Source organism: Pteropus alecto, unplaced genomic scaffold (assembly GCF_000325575.1).
Source record: "Pteropus alecto unplaced genomic scaffold, ASM32557v1 scaffold75, whole genome shotgun sequence".
Lineage (NCBI taxonomy): Eukaryota > Metazoa > Chordata > Mammalia > Chiroptera > Pteropodidae > Pteropus > Pteropus alecto.
The window spans coordinates 1,675,184-1,689,578 of record NW_006440638.1 but is presented as its reverse complement, the minus strand read 5'-3'; the positions used below and the strand labels follow the sequence as shown (position 1 = coordinate 1,689,578).

The 14,395-nt window shown below is 37.5% G+C and overlaps 1 protein-coding gene across 1 annotated transcript in view; it reads left to right on the top strand.

Moving 5' to 3' along the window:
* The first annotated feature begins 119 nt into the window (after positions 1–119).
* Positions 120–14,395, top strand: part of ATR (ATR serine/threonine kinase) — a 136,272-nt gene continuing 121,996 nt past the window's right edge. Inside the window, 1 exon segment of the mRNA XM_015593746.2 lies at positions 120–321. Within this exon segment, the coding sequence (XP_015449232.1) occupies positions 263–321 (59 nt within the window). The 5' untranslated portion in view covers positions 120–262.

Below are 14,395 nucleotides of genomic sequence, written 5' to 3'. Positions count from 1 at the left end.
CGGCATTCCGGGGACATAGCCCGCCAAAGTTTGACCAAAACGCTCCCGCGCTTGTTTACCCCGCCCCCTCTCGGCCTCCCGACCTCCCACAACCCTGCGCGGAAGAGGAGGAGGGCCTGACGAAAAGGACTCGCGCGGCTTCCGGGGGGAGTTTTGGGCCCCGCGAGGCCCCGTCGGGCGCCGCGCCTACCCGCCCAGAGGCCGCTGTGGAGACGCCGGGAGCCCGCCGCGGCGACGTGGACGAGCGCCGCGCATCCTCAGCATGGGCGAGCACGGCCTGGAGCTGGCGTCTATGATCCCCGCCCTGCGGGAGCTGGGCAGGTAGGGCCAGGCCCGGCCGACTCGGGTCGCACGTCCTCCTCCGCCCGGCCTGGCTGGCGGCTCACGTGCGCTCCCTCCCCGTGGTCCATGTTCCGCCTCAGATCCCCTCAGCCCCGGCCGCGGCTCTTGAAGAGGTGCTCCGCGGCCGACCAGCGTTTCTCCCTCCTCGGAGAGGCCGCTAAAGGCATCGCCCACAGACCTGCCTACTAGGAGGGAGGTGTCTGCCGGCTCCAGTTTACCGCAGCGGTGCCGGGGAACTCGCCCCTACGCGGGCGATTTCCCTCTGCAGCGGGAGAGAATGGTCCCTTCTGATTACTTTCTGGTCGTTTTCCTACACTCATTCGCTTCTCGAAAACCTCTTGCCTTAGCTGAGGGACTTGACCCATGGATTTCCTTCAGTTTCTATTTATGATCACTCTACGTTTTGACCTAAACTGCTCATGGAAGAGACAGCACTAGTTCTGATTTTGTGTAAGGAACACGAATTGCTAGAAAAGGCAGTCTCTTTCTTTGAAATGAAACAGTAAGCCGTTCTGAAGATGGGACCCCTTTCGTGTCATCCAGTCCCTAATCTGTTGTTTTAGTCAAAAATCCCAGGGATCAGCCACAACGTCCACAAAATATAAATATGCTCAGAATGTTGCCAAAACTTGAAGATAATTTAATATTGTTTCATTTGCAAAAGCTTGTTTTCTGAAAATCCAAGAATGAAAAATCATATAGACCAGTATCTCAACCGAAGAGAGGAGGGAGAGGTTGATTGATAACTGTCGTCCTCCTTCTACACTCACGTAGCCTTCGTGTAACCAAGTCTAAAGACTTATAAAGCAGGGTTTGGGGGTGTTTGCTTTTTTTTTTAATTGTAACCCACTGTGAACAAGAAATATGTGAGCTTGTACTACTACTGTAGTTGAACTATCAGTTGGAATAATTGCTTCCCATCTCTTAAACCGTTTGAAAATTTAGCACTCAAAGTCAAAACTGACATTAAGCTCATGGAATATTTAATTTCCTTTCTGCGGTGCTGTTGGGTTCATGTCCACTGGTTGGCCATACAAGGACGTTCTGCCTTCCTTCATAACATAAATAGAATAAATGAAGGAACTATACTTGACTTAACTGAATCATCCTATTTTTTGTGTGTATTTTTTCACTTTGCATGAGCGTTGCAAGCATACTTTGTATTAACATTTTATAAAGTAACATCTACCTTTCTAAAAGAAGATGAATTAAAGTGTTCATTTTAGGAAGTTGATGTACATATTTCATCTTTCAGGCTCAGTATGTTTTCCCCACTTTGCTTTAATGTAGAATTAGTTTACTAATACTTATTAATACTTCTTCCCTCTTCTCTCTTCCTCTGAGACTTGTTAATAAAAATAATAGTATCATAGATTTATTTATAATCTCATTAACAGAGCTTATGTTACCTTTCATTTCATTATTTTGTAGCCATTCTAAGAGAGTGAATAGAATAACTGACCCAAAGAGAATTGTCCAATAATAGTTTTTAATTGTCCTGACTTTTTCATTGTAACTGCTTCATTCAAGCTTATTCAACCTCACAGTATCTCCATGATATAGAATATGGCAAATGTTATCACTTTTAAGAAAATGAGTCACAGAAGTTGAAAAACCAAAGGCAAAGAAATAGCACTTATCAGAGCTGTTTCAGGTTGGAGCCATCAAGGCCTTTCCTCCCAAGTTTGTTTTTCTTTGTTTATGGCAATTAGATTTCTGAAAAAAGTGAGATTCACAGTTCTAATGTGTGGGCTTCTCTTCCTCTGTCTTTCAGAGATAAAATTTTTTTCCACTGTTTTTTGCTGTTAGCACTCTCTTCTTTGAATAATCTTTCTGGGTGATCTCATCTGCTTTCCTGCCTTCACCTGCCATCTGCTATTTGATGACTCCGTATTTGTTTCATTAAACCATATCTATCTCCATTAGAACTATATATACAACTCTATACTGGCAGTTTTACCCAGGTGTCCTATATGCAGTTAAGACTTAACATTTCCAATACAGATTCTTTGCATATCTCAAGTTCCTCCAAGCTTTTTTTTCTTTTTTTAAATTCTCTAATTCAGTGAGGTAGGGATATTTCATAAATGATACCATGTTCACTCATTTTTCAAACTAGAAATCTAGAATCATTCTTGACTCCCTAAGCACTTTTGGGGTACATCCTTGGTTCTCTTTTCATCTTCACTCTTCCTAAGTTACTTTATTTAGACCCATGGCTTTATAAAGCGTCTATATGCTAATAACTCCCAAACTTATATCTCTAGCCCAGAAATGTAAATTAGGTTGCTTACTCAACATCTATACTCAGAAATGAAAACAACCAAAGCAGACCTCTTGATTTACTCTCCTTTTAACCTGTTCCTTCCCCAGGTTATCGTAAGTATACCAACCAAAAGCCTGGGGGTTATCCTTGATTCTTTCTTTTATCCCTTAATAACCCACCAGCAAATCTTCTCAATACTTATTTTAAATTACACTACCTACCATCTCCTTTGCTACCACCATAATTTCTTATCTGGACTATCACAGCTATTACAGGACTATTACAGCTTCTCTATTTCCTTTTTAACTCATGGATTTCTGACTCAGCAACCAAAGCGATTTTTTTTATAACTGTAAATCGTATTGTAGATTATATAACATTACTTCCCTATTCAAAACCTTCCTTTGGCCTTCCAGCCCGCTTAGAATAAAATTCAGACTCTTTACCAAGGCCTCTAAATTCCTATGTAATCTGGCCTCTGCCTGCCTCTGACCTCATGGCCTTGTATCCCTCCCTTGCTTGCTGTACTCCAATAATATAGGCTCTTTTTTTAATGTACACCAAGGTCATTCCTGTCTTCAGTCCTTTGTACTTGCTGTTTCTTCTGTCTGAACACTGGTTGGTTTCATTCACATGTCATTTTGGAGGGCCCTTCTCTGAACTTTCTGTTTAAAATTACTTTTAATCATAAGATATTTTCAGATAGTGACAGTTCTTATAAAATATTTAATTAGACAGTGGGAAGGAGATAAGCGTCTGGGGAGCAATAACATTAGCCACTAGAGATTTGGAGGGTAAGAAGCCATTTGTGAAGCTGGGAGGAGAAATACCTGAGATGGGATAGGAAGTACAAAGGCCCCTTTGTGGAAATGAGTCTACTTTTTAAAGAATAGGAAGAAGGCTGGAACATAGGGAGCAAAAGGGGGACTGGTGTTAGTTAAGGATGGAGGAATAGGCAGGGGCCAGATCTTTTAGAATCTTATAGGCCAGAGGAAGGAGATGTATTTTATTTTAAGTGCAATGAGAATCCACGGGAATGTTTTAAACAGGGAAATAGCACAATTAAATTCATGTTTTAAAAACAAGTTTAATCTTCATTCCTGTTATCAGAACCCTTCAGTATCTCATTGCCTTCAGCACAGAATCCAAACTCCTTAATTCATTTTTGACCTTATCTTTCTGCTTCAGCTTCATCTACAACTACTGTGTCCCTCTTCTTTAGCCATATAGAGTCTCTTAGAATTTCTAGAGCAGCCTGTGTTCTTGTTCCTGAGCCTTTGTTTTCCCCACTTTGAATTCCCTCCTTTTTTCCCTTATTTTATCTGCCTAGCCCCTTGGGACTCAGCTTTTTGTATCACCTGCTCCAGAGAGCCTTGACTGATAGGCCCTGCTCAGGGTTGAGTGTTCCTCTTGTGTTCTATCTTGGCTCTATTAATACTTAACCATGCCGTGTTAAGATTTTTTGTCCTTTAATTTACAAATTCTTTTATGGCAGATGCATGGTATCTTGGTTATCCTGGTATTTGATGCTTGTCCCAGAGGAGGTGCTCAAGTATTTGCGAAATGTATTGAAGCTTCTGTGATACTTAAATTTCCAAATATATTAGAGTATACTTTTGAAAAAGTATGTCCTTTTAGCTCAGTTCCAAAACTCAGAAGTCGCAAAATAGAAATGCTCATTCTCCCATGAACTTCTTTATTTTAATAGTAAATACATCTAATGAATGATAATTCACCTTTTTTAAAAACTAATTTTTAAAAATTACACAACACATGAATGCATTATTTTTATACAAAATTAAACTTTGTAGGAAACTCTAACTACCACCCATAATCCTCATTCCTTCTGCACGTACCTCCTCATTCACATTCTTTACACTTGGATTATGACAAAATCTGACTTTTTCTAAAACAATTCATGTTACCTTGTAATTTTAGACTTAAAATTTTTTTGTTGTATTTAAAGCTGTGATGTCCTATAGCAACTCGCCAAATGTGGCCATTGAGCACGTCACATGTGGCTAGTCTAAATTGAGATGTGCTTTAAGTGTAAGATACACTCCTGGTTTCAAAGACTTAGTACCTCCATCCCCCAAAAAAGAATATAAAAATCTCGTTAATAATTTTCATATTAATTACATGTTCAAATAATATTTTGGATGTATTGTTACCATTAAAATTACCTGTTTTTTATAGTCTTTTTTGGGGGGGGAGGATATTTTTATTATTTATTTAATCTATTGGGGGGCGATATTGGTTAATAAGATTACATAAGTTTCAAGTGTATAACATTATAATACGTCATCTGTACACTGTATTCGGTACTCATCATCCAAAATTTAGTCTTCCGTCACCACATATTTGACCCCTTTACCCTTTTCAATCTACCCCCACTCCCCTTCCCATTTAGTAACCACCATAGTGTCTGTCGATGAGTTTTTGTTTGATTGTTTTGTTCATTCATTTGTTGCTTTCTGTTTTATATTCCACATATGAGTGAAATCATATTCTTGTCATTTTTCCATCTGACTTATATTGCACAGCATTATAATCTCAAGATCCATTCATGTTATAGCAAATGGCAGTATTTCATTTTTTTCATATGGCTGATTAGTATTACATTGTATATATATGTACCACATCTTCTTTATCCATTCATCCATTGAAGGACATTTGGGTTGTTTCTATGTCTTGACTACTGTAAATAGTGCTGCAGTGAACGTGGGGTACATATGTCTTTACATATAAATGTTTTCAGATTTTGGGGGAAGATACCTAGAAGAGGAGCCTCATACTGTTTTCCATAGTGGCTGTACCAATTTAAATTCCCACCAGCAGTGTGTGAGGGTTCCTTTTTCTCCATAACCTCTCCAACACTTGTTATTACTTGTCTTGTTGATAATAGCCATTCTCACAGGTATGATGTGGCACCTCATTGTGGTTTTGATTTTCATTTCCCTTATAGCTAATGAAGTTGAACATCTTTTCATTTATCTGTTGGCCATTTGTGTATTTTCTTGGGAAAAGTGTCTGTTCAGGTCCTCTGTCCATTTTTTAATTGGATTGTTTGTATTTTTGTTGAGTTGTATAAGTTGTTTATATATTTTGGAGGTATTGTTTACAGATTCTGTCTGTTGTCTTTTTGTTTTGTTGATGGTTTCTTTTGTTGTGCAGCTTTTTAGTTTGATACAGTCCCATTCATTTATTTTTGCTTTTATTTTCCTTCCTTTGGTGTCAAATTCATGAAATCTCTGGGACCAAGGTCGATAAGTTTATCTATGTTTTCTTCTATGTATTTAATTGTTTCAAGTCTTATATCTAGGTCTTTGATTCATTTTGAGTTAATTTTAATGTATGGTATCAAGTAGTAGTCTAGTTTCATTCTTTTGCATGTGGCTTTCCAATTTTCCCAGAACCATTTATTGAAGAGATTTTCTTTTCTCCATTGTATGTTTTGGCTCCCTAGTTGTTCATACACGTGTAGATTTGTTTCTGAACTCTCAATTCTGTTCCATTTTGTGTTTGTTTTTCTGCCAATGCCATGTTGTTTTGATTATTGTCACATTGTAGTATAATTTGAAGTTGTTACTGGAGTGCTCAACAGGACAGAAATCTAAAGAGGGACCCAACCCAGGAACTCTGGCACCAGGTTCTTGTTTTGTGCCAGAAAGAATTCAAGGACATGACAAACAGCAAGCAGGAAAGCACAGGTTTTATTAAAGCAAAAGTAAACGTTTAACAGTGCAGGCAGCTGGAGAATCTGCCTCAAGCTGTCTGAATTACAGGTTTTTGTTTTGTGGGGGATTGAGGATGTCCCAAGACTATCTGGCCTGCTTTATCTTGCTACCTGGAGGGGAGGAGACAGCCCAAGGCCATCTATCTGGTCTCCTGGCCTTGGCTTGTTTCTAGTGCTGGAGTCTCAGGCTTGAAATCAAACAGGGAGATGGCTTAGTAAGGGACAGGGGAGAAATTCCAGAGCCGCATCTTGGGGAACTGAGTAAGGGACTGAGGAAGAATTCCAGAGCCCCATGGAGTGAGGAGTGTCTTCCCCAGGCTAACTATCCTGCCTCAAAGTCAAGGGAGTGTGATATCTCTGGCCTTGTTCTTTTTCCTCAGGATTGCTTTGGCAATTCGGGGTCTTTTGTGCTTCCATACAAATCTGATGATTTTTTGTTTTATTTCTTTAAAAAAATGCCATTGAGATTTTGATGGGGATTGCATTAAATCTATATTGCTTTGGGTAATATGGCCATTTTAACTATGGATTCTTCTAATCCATGAACACAGAATACCCTTTCATTTCTTTGTGCCTTCTTCAGTTTATTTTAATAATGTCTTATAATTTTCAGTGTATTGGTCCTTTACATGCTTTAAGTTTATTCCTAGATATTTTATTCTTTTTGTTGCAATTGCAAAAAATTGTTGTTTTCATTTCTTTTTCTGAAATTTCATTGCTCTATATAGGAGTGCAATGGATTTGTGTGCATTGGTTTTGTATCCTGCAACTTTACTGTATTTGTTTATTGTTTCTAATAGTATTTTTGGTGGAGTCTTTAGGGTTTATATAAGGAATTATGTCATCTGCAAAAAGTGACAGTTTAACTTCTTCATTCCCAATTTAGATGCCATTTTTTTCTTTCTCTTGCCTGGTTGCCCTGGCTAGAAAGTCCAGTACTATGTTGAATAACAGTGGTGAGAATGGGCATCCTTGGTTGTTCCTCATCTTAGAGGAAAAGCTTTCAGTTTTTCATCATTCAGTATGATATTAGCTGAAGGTTTGTCATGTATGACCTTTATTATATTGGGATACTTTCCTTCTGTATCAATTCTATTGAGCATTTCAGTCATAAATGGATGTTCTATGTTGTCACATGCTTTTTCTGCATCTATTGATGTGATCACATGATTTTTGTCCTTTATTTTGTTAATGTGGTATATCGCATTGATCAATTTACATATGTTGAATCATCCTTGTGTCCCTGGAATGAACTCTACTAGATTGTGATGGATTATCTTTTTAATGTGTTGTTGTATTCCATGTGCTAGTATTTTGTTTACGATTTTTGCGTCTATATTCATCAAAGCTATTGGTCTGTAATTTTCTTTTTTTGTGTTGTCTTTGCCAAGTTTTGGTAACAGGGTAACATTGACCTCATAAAATTAATTAGGAAGTATTGCCTCTTCTTCAGATTTTTTGGAAGAATTTGAGAAGGACAGGTATTAAATCTTCTTTGAATGTTTGGTAGAAATCACTAGTGAAGCCACCTTGTCCTGGATTTTTACTTTTTGGGAGGTTTTTGATGACGTTGTTGATTGGTCTATTTAGATTTTCCAGTTCTTCATGATTCAGTCTAGGAAGGTTACATATTTCTAAGAACTTGTCCATTTCTTCTAGATTTTTGAATTTGGTGGCCGATAGCCTTTCATAGTATTCTTGTATAGTCCTTTGTATCTTTGTGGTATCTGTTGTAACTTCTCTTTCATTTCTGATTTTGTTTGAGTCTTTTGTCTTTTTTCCTTAGGACTCTAGCCAAAGGTTCGCCAGTTTTATTCATCTTTAAAAAAACCCCAGCTTTTTATTGCATTAATTTTTTTCTATTGTCTTTTTGTTCTCTATTTTGTTTAATTGCTCAATTTTTTATTATATCCTTCCTTTTATTGGGCTTTGTTTGCTCTTATTTTTCTAATTCTTTAAGGTGAAAGATTATTTATTTGAAAATTTTTTTTGTTTCTTGAGGTAGGCCTGTAATAATACAAACTTCCCTCTAATTACTGGTTTTGCTGTATCCCCCAAGTTTTGGTATCGTGCATTATCATTCTTATTTGTTTTTATGTGACTTTCGATTTTTTATTTCTTCTTTGATCCAGCCATTGTTTAGTAGCTTTTTTTTAAATCTCTACATATTTGTGGTTTTTCTCACTTTCTTTTTGCAATTGATTTCCAATGGTAAAGCACTGTGGTTAGAGAATATGTTTGGTATGGTTTTGATGCTGGAGAGCTGGACTGGGATAGAAGTCCAAGAGATGACTTGACCCGAAGCTCCAGTGACCAGGTTCTTATGCCAGGAGAAAGAATTCAAGGGCAAGACGAACAACAAGCAGCATAACACAATTTATTAAAGTGAAAGTACACATTTAAGAGAAAGTGTGGGCAAACTCAAAGAGTAAGTTGCACTGCTGATGTCTGGATTATGGGCTTTTGTTTTCCTTGAAGGCAGGGCTCAGAGACATAGTACTGATGTAGCTTTGTTGTCTCCTCCCAGTAGGCAGGGAGCTAAATTTCCTCACATTTCTTTCTTATTTGGTGTCTCTGGAACCATCATATTGTCAGGTGCACGTTGGGAGCTGACAATATTATTTTTAATGCAGATAACATTATAATGATATTATAATTAGCCAAGGGTCAAGTGTCAACTAAGATGGCCTCTCAGCTGGAAATGACCAGTTTTGGCTTATCTCTCCTTGCTGGTTGAATAAAGGACAAAGGAAAAATTACAAAGCCTTATCCTGGAGGGGAGGGGAGGTCCCAAGGCTCTCTAGCTTGCCTCGGTTTCAATCTTCTTAAATTTGTTGAGGCTAGTTTTGCATCCGAGTATGTGGTCTGTTTTTAAGAATGTTCGTTGTGTGCTCGAGAGGAATGTATATTCTAGTGTTCTGGGATGAAAACCTCTGTAAATACTGATTTTGTCCATTTGGTCTAATGTCTTATTTTAGGACTGATATTCCTTTTTTGATTTTCTATTTGGATGATCTATCTATAGCTGTCAATAGGAAATTTAGGTTCCCTAATATAATTGTGTTTTTGTCAGTTTCTCTAGTTCTGTTAGTAGTTGCTTTATATATTTTGGCGCTCTCACATTGGGTGCCTATATATTGATAAGTGTTAGGTCTTCTTTATGTATTGTCTCCTTTGTCATTATAAAATGTTCATTTTTGTCTCTTACCTTTTTTGTCTTGAAATTTATTTTGTCAGATGTAAGTACAGCTGTTCCCACTTTTCTCTGGATGCCATTTGCTTGGTGTATCATTTTCACCCCTTCACTGTGAGTCTCTGTTTGTCCTTGTGATTGTGATATGTCTCCTGAAGGCAGCATATAGTTGGATTTTGTTTTTTGATCCAGCGCACTACTCTGTGCCTTTTTATTGGTGAGTTCAGCCCTTTTACATTTAGGGTGATTATTGATCTATGAGGATTTTCTGTAGCCATTTTATCTTTTATGTTCTGGTAGCTCTGTGTCTCCGCTGTTTCTTTTCCCTTGTGTTGTCTGCTGTTTTAGTTTGGTGATATTCTATGACTTTTTCCCTCTGTTTTCTTTTTATTTACGTTATGTGTTCCAAATTTTTTTTGTCGTTACCATTAGGTTTATGTAAAAGAAAGTTTCATATATATGGTAGTCCTTTTTGTTCTCATTGTACCTTTTCTCTGTCTGTGCAAGTTCAGTCCTTTAACCTCACTCCATTTATGTTTTTGTTGTCACAGATTACCCCTTTTTATGCTGTGAGTTCATTTCCGCATTACAGTAGCTCTTGTATTTTTTTAAGAAAAATTTTTTTTTTTTACCTACGTTAGCTTTTGCGTTATATTTAGGTGTTTGATATCTTGTTCTGACCAAGAATTGAAATTTCCCGCTTCTTTCTGTTATCATCTTGCTCATAGTTTTGTATCCTTTTGTTTTTTTGTTTAGGTAGAAGAACACCATTCAGTATTTCCTGTAATGCAATTCTTGCAGCGGTAAATTCCTTCAGCTTCTGTATGTCTGGAAAAGTCTTTATTTCTCCTTAACACCTAAAGGATAACTTTACTGGATATATTATTCTTGGCTGGTGGTTTCTCTTTTTCAATGATTTGAGTATTTGATTCACTCCTAGCTTATAGGGTTTCTGCTGAAAAATACGGTGATAATCTAATGATGTTTTCTTTACAGGTACTGTTTATTTTCCCTGGCTGCCTTGAGCATTCTTACTTTGTCCTTATTTTTTTACTCTTTTAATATAATGCACCTTGGATAAAGCCTTTTGGATTGAGATAGTTAGATGTTCTTTTAGCTGCTTGTATTCGAGGATCCAGTTCTTCCCAAAAGTGTGGGAAGTTTTCATCAATTATCTGAATAGGTTCTCTGTTCCCTTTTCCTGCTTTTTACCTTCTGGTATACCCATTATTCTTATATTACTCTTTCTAATGAAGTCCAATATTTATCATAGAGGTTTTTTTTCCCCCCTCTCAATTCTTTCTTTTTCCACCTCAGTCATTTCTAGATTTCCATCTTCTATGTCAGTAACTTTTTTCTCCATCTGGTCAGCTCTATTTCCTAAGCTCGCTATTTCATTCTTAATCTATTTTATGGAGTTCTTCAGCTCCAGAATTTGTTTGGTTCTTTTTTATAGTTTCAATCTTTTTAGTGATGTACTCTTTTTGTTCATTGATTTTCATATCTGAGTTTGTTGAATTTCTGAGTTTTCTTATATCCTGTTGAGTTTTTTGACATTTTTGTCATTTAAATCATATATTTCCATGTCTTTAACTCTACTTTCTGGACATCTTTATTTTTTTTCTGAGCTACCTTATTACCTTGGTTGTTCATGGTGTTTGACGGATTATTTCTCTGCCTGGGTATTTGTCGAAATGAAAGCCACTTTTTAAAAGAATGTAGTTGATAAGTAAAGGTCTTTCTTTTGTTTTCTGGTAGGTGGTGCTGAAGTCCAAGTTTTTATTTTCCTTTACGTGCACTGCTGGGTATTCCGGGATCTCTGTGGAACAGTGTCCCCTCGGCTGTAGAAAACCTTTCGTATTCTCTAGGAAGTGGGCATCTCCTTTATGACGTGGTTGCCTGGGTCTCATGGCACCACTCCCATCAGTTGGAAGGGGTGAGCTGCGAGTTTCATGTGTTTCTGGTGCTGCTGTACTGTAACTAGAAGCTGATGCAGGGCTACTCTGAGTTGATCCAGCCGCTTCTACTAGGCTGCACCACAATGGGTGGGGAGACAGCAAGTTCCCGAGAATCAAGAATCTGCGGTTCTGCTCTTCTTTGTGGATTTATCCTCAATGACTACAGACCATTTAGGCTAGAAAGTCTTTTTTTAGCCCTTTCCCAATCTGTCAAGAGAGAACTTTACTCAGAGAGGATTTTGCTGCCCAGTGGGCCACAGGAATGGAGAGGGCCGATTCCCTATGCTAAATCCTTTGTTTATGTTGGTGGGCTTTGTAGTGCTGCAATTTTTTGCACCATTTCTCTGACCCTGACTTTGTGCCCAACCTCAGTGTGTGCCACCTATGCTGTCCCTGCCCCTCTGTTCTGGTCTGCCCAGTGGGGGCTGCACCCCAGCCCTTCACTACTGTAGTGTCCGCTGGGGCCTCTGTGTGCTTGGGTCTTCAAGTGATATCTGTCTTTATCCTTCTTCCTCCCCAACCTGGCTTTGCTGTTCTCTCAGATACACACACCCAACTTCAGATGTCCCGAGACGTGTTTGTATGTTGAGCAGAGAATTCTTTGTTGAATTATAACTGTTCAACTTATAACTTCAAGGGGAGAGACTTGAAAGCCATACTGCTTTCTTTTTACATTCTTAATGTGCCTACTAGAAAATTTAAGGTTACCCATGTAGCTTGCATTATATATCTGTTTGCCAGTGCTGGTTTAAATGATAAAATATATAGCACCAATTTTTTTTTTTTTTTTTTTGCTTTTACCTACAAATGTAACTACTTGTTCATTGATACTGTATACCTAGGGTTTACATTGTTTGTAAATATTTGTTAATTTCAGTAAACTAGTAGTGTTTGTTTGGTCAAGCAAGGTGCAATTCTAAGTGCTGTGGGAGGTACATGGAGAAATAAAATAGTTTCCCATCTCTAAGAGCTTAGGGTCTAGTGGCAGAGAATAAGCAAATACTCCATAGGTCCAGAAGGTTATACATTAAGGATTAAGGAACCACACGATTCAGGAAAATTCTAAGAACCATTCCTTCATTCAACAAATATCTTTTTGACTCTCTGCTGTGTACCAGGATCAGTTACTTCATGGCACTTATTAGCACTAAGTGCCATGGATCCTGTATGTAATCAATTAGGATTGGACTTTGTGGTTAAATAATCAAGAAAACAATCTTATTTTTTCTTTTAACATTATTTGAGGTAATAAGTGGGAAAATATATGTACATTTTTTGATAATGTATAGAAGTTATAAATTGTTACCTATATGAAATGTATGAATAAACAACTTACCTACTCATCTTTAGCTGTTTTGTCAGTATAAGTAGTGGACTGAGCTAATTATTTACGTATGTCCTTCTGTGAATCCTCTAGGCAAAGTTAGTTATTTCCTATTTTGGGTGATATGATATGCAGTTATAATTATTAGTGTGCATTCTTCCTCTCTCCCCAGCAACTAATCTGAGTTCCTTGAAGCAGGGGATCTTGTTTTCTTTTATTCGCTTTTTGAATTTTTTAAATTTATTAGCATCTATACTCATCCTTTCCTCCTATATTAATACAAGAGGCACCCCTCCTGTACAAGGATTATCTTTTGACTTGTACAGAGTCGCAGGAAAGAAAGCCAAGTCTCAAGTATCAATTGCTCAAGGAAAAAAAATCCTTGTGACCCCGTATATTCCTTTGCCTACCACTAACCTGGATTCTTCATTTCATGATCAAGCTTTAGAAAGAGCATGCTAGCTAGTCTCAATATTCATATTTGATTTGCTTTTCAACCCTTTGCAATCTGGCTTCTGCCTTTAACTGTACACTAAAACTTTAAAATCCTAAGGACATTAAAAAAATACTGACCCAAAATGAATCAAACACCTAAATATAATAATAGCTAAAACTATGAGAAAAATTCTTAGACGAGAACATGGGGGAAGCCTTTATGATACTAGATTTGGCAGTGATTTCTTGGATTTTACACCGAAAGCACAACGAGAGAAAAAAAATAGATAAACTAGATTTCATCAAATTTAAAAACTTTTGTGCCTGAAGAAACAATATCAAGAGAATGAAAAAATAATGTATAAAATGAGAGAAACTGTGAGTCATATATCTGATAAGGCTATATCATATATTTAGAATATGTGTAGAACTACGACTCAGCAACAACAAAACAAGCCAACAACCTGATTTAAGAATGGGGAAGGGACTTGAATAGTCATTTTCTCTGAAGAAGAATACAGGTTGGTCACTTGAAAAGCACATGAAAAGATGTTCTTTATCACTAATCATTAGGGAAATGCAAATCAAAACCACAGTGAGATACCACTTCACATCCATGAGGCTGGCCACTATTAAAAAAGCAGAAAATAGCAAGTGTTGATGAGACAGGAGAAATTGGAACCCTTGTGCATTGCTGGCGAGGATGTAAAATCGTGCAGTCATTGTGCAAAATGGAATGTGAGTGTCTCAAAAAATTAAGCACAATACCAAATGATCCTGCAGTTCATCTAGGTATACACCCACAAGAATTGAAAGAGACTGGAGCAGATATTTGCACACCCATGTTCATAGGAGCATTATTCATGATAGCCAAAAGGTAGAAGTAACCCAGGAGTCCATGGAAGGATGAATGTACAAAATAAGATATAAATATAATAGAAATTCTGACACATGCTACAATATGGATGAACTGTGAAGACATTATGCTAAGTAAAATAAGTCATTCACGAAAGGGCAAATGTAAGATTCAATTTATGTGATACAAGTAGTCAAATTCATCGAGACAGAAAGTGGAATGGTAGTTGCCAAGGGTTAGGAAGAAACGGGGAGTTATTGTTTATAAGTATAGTTTCAGTTTGGA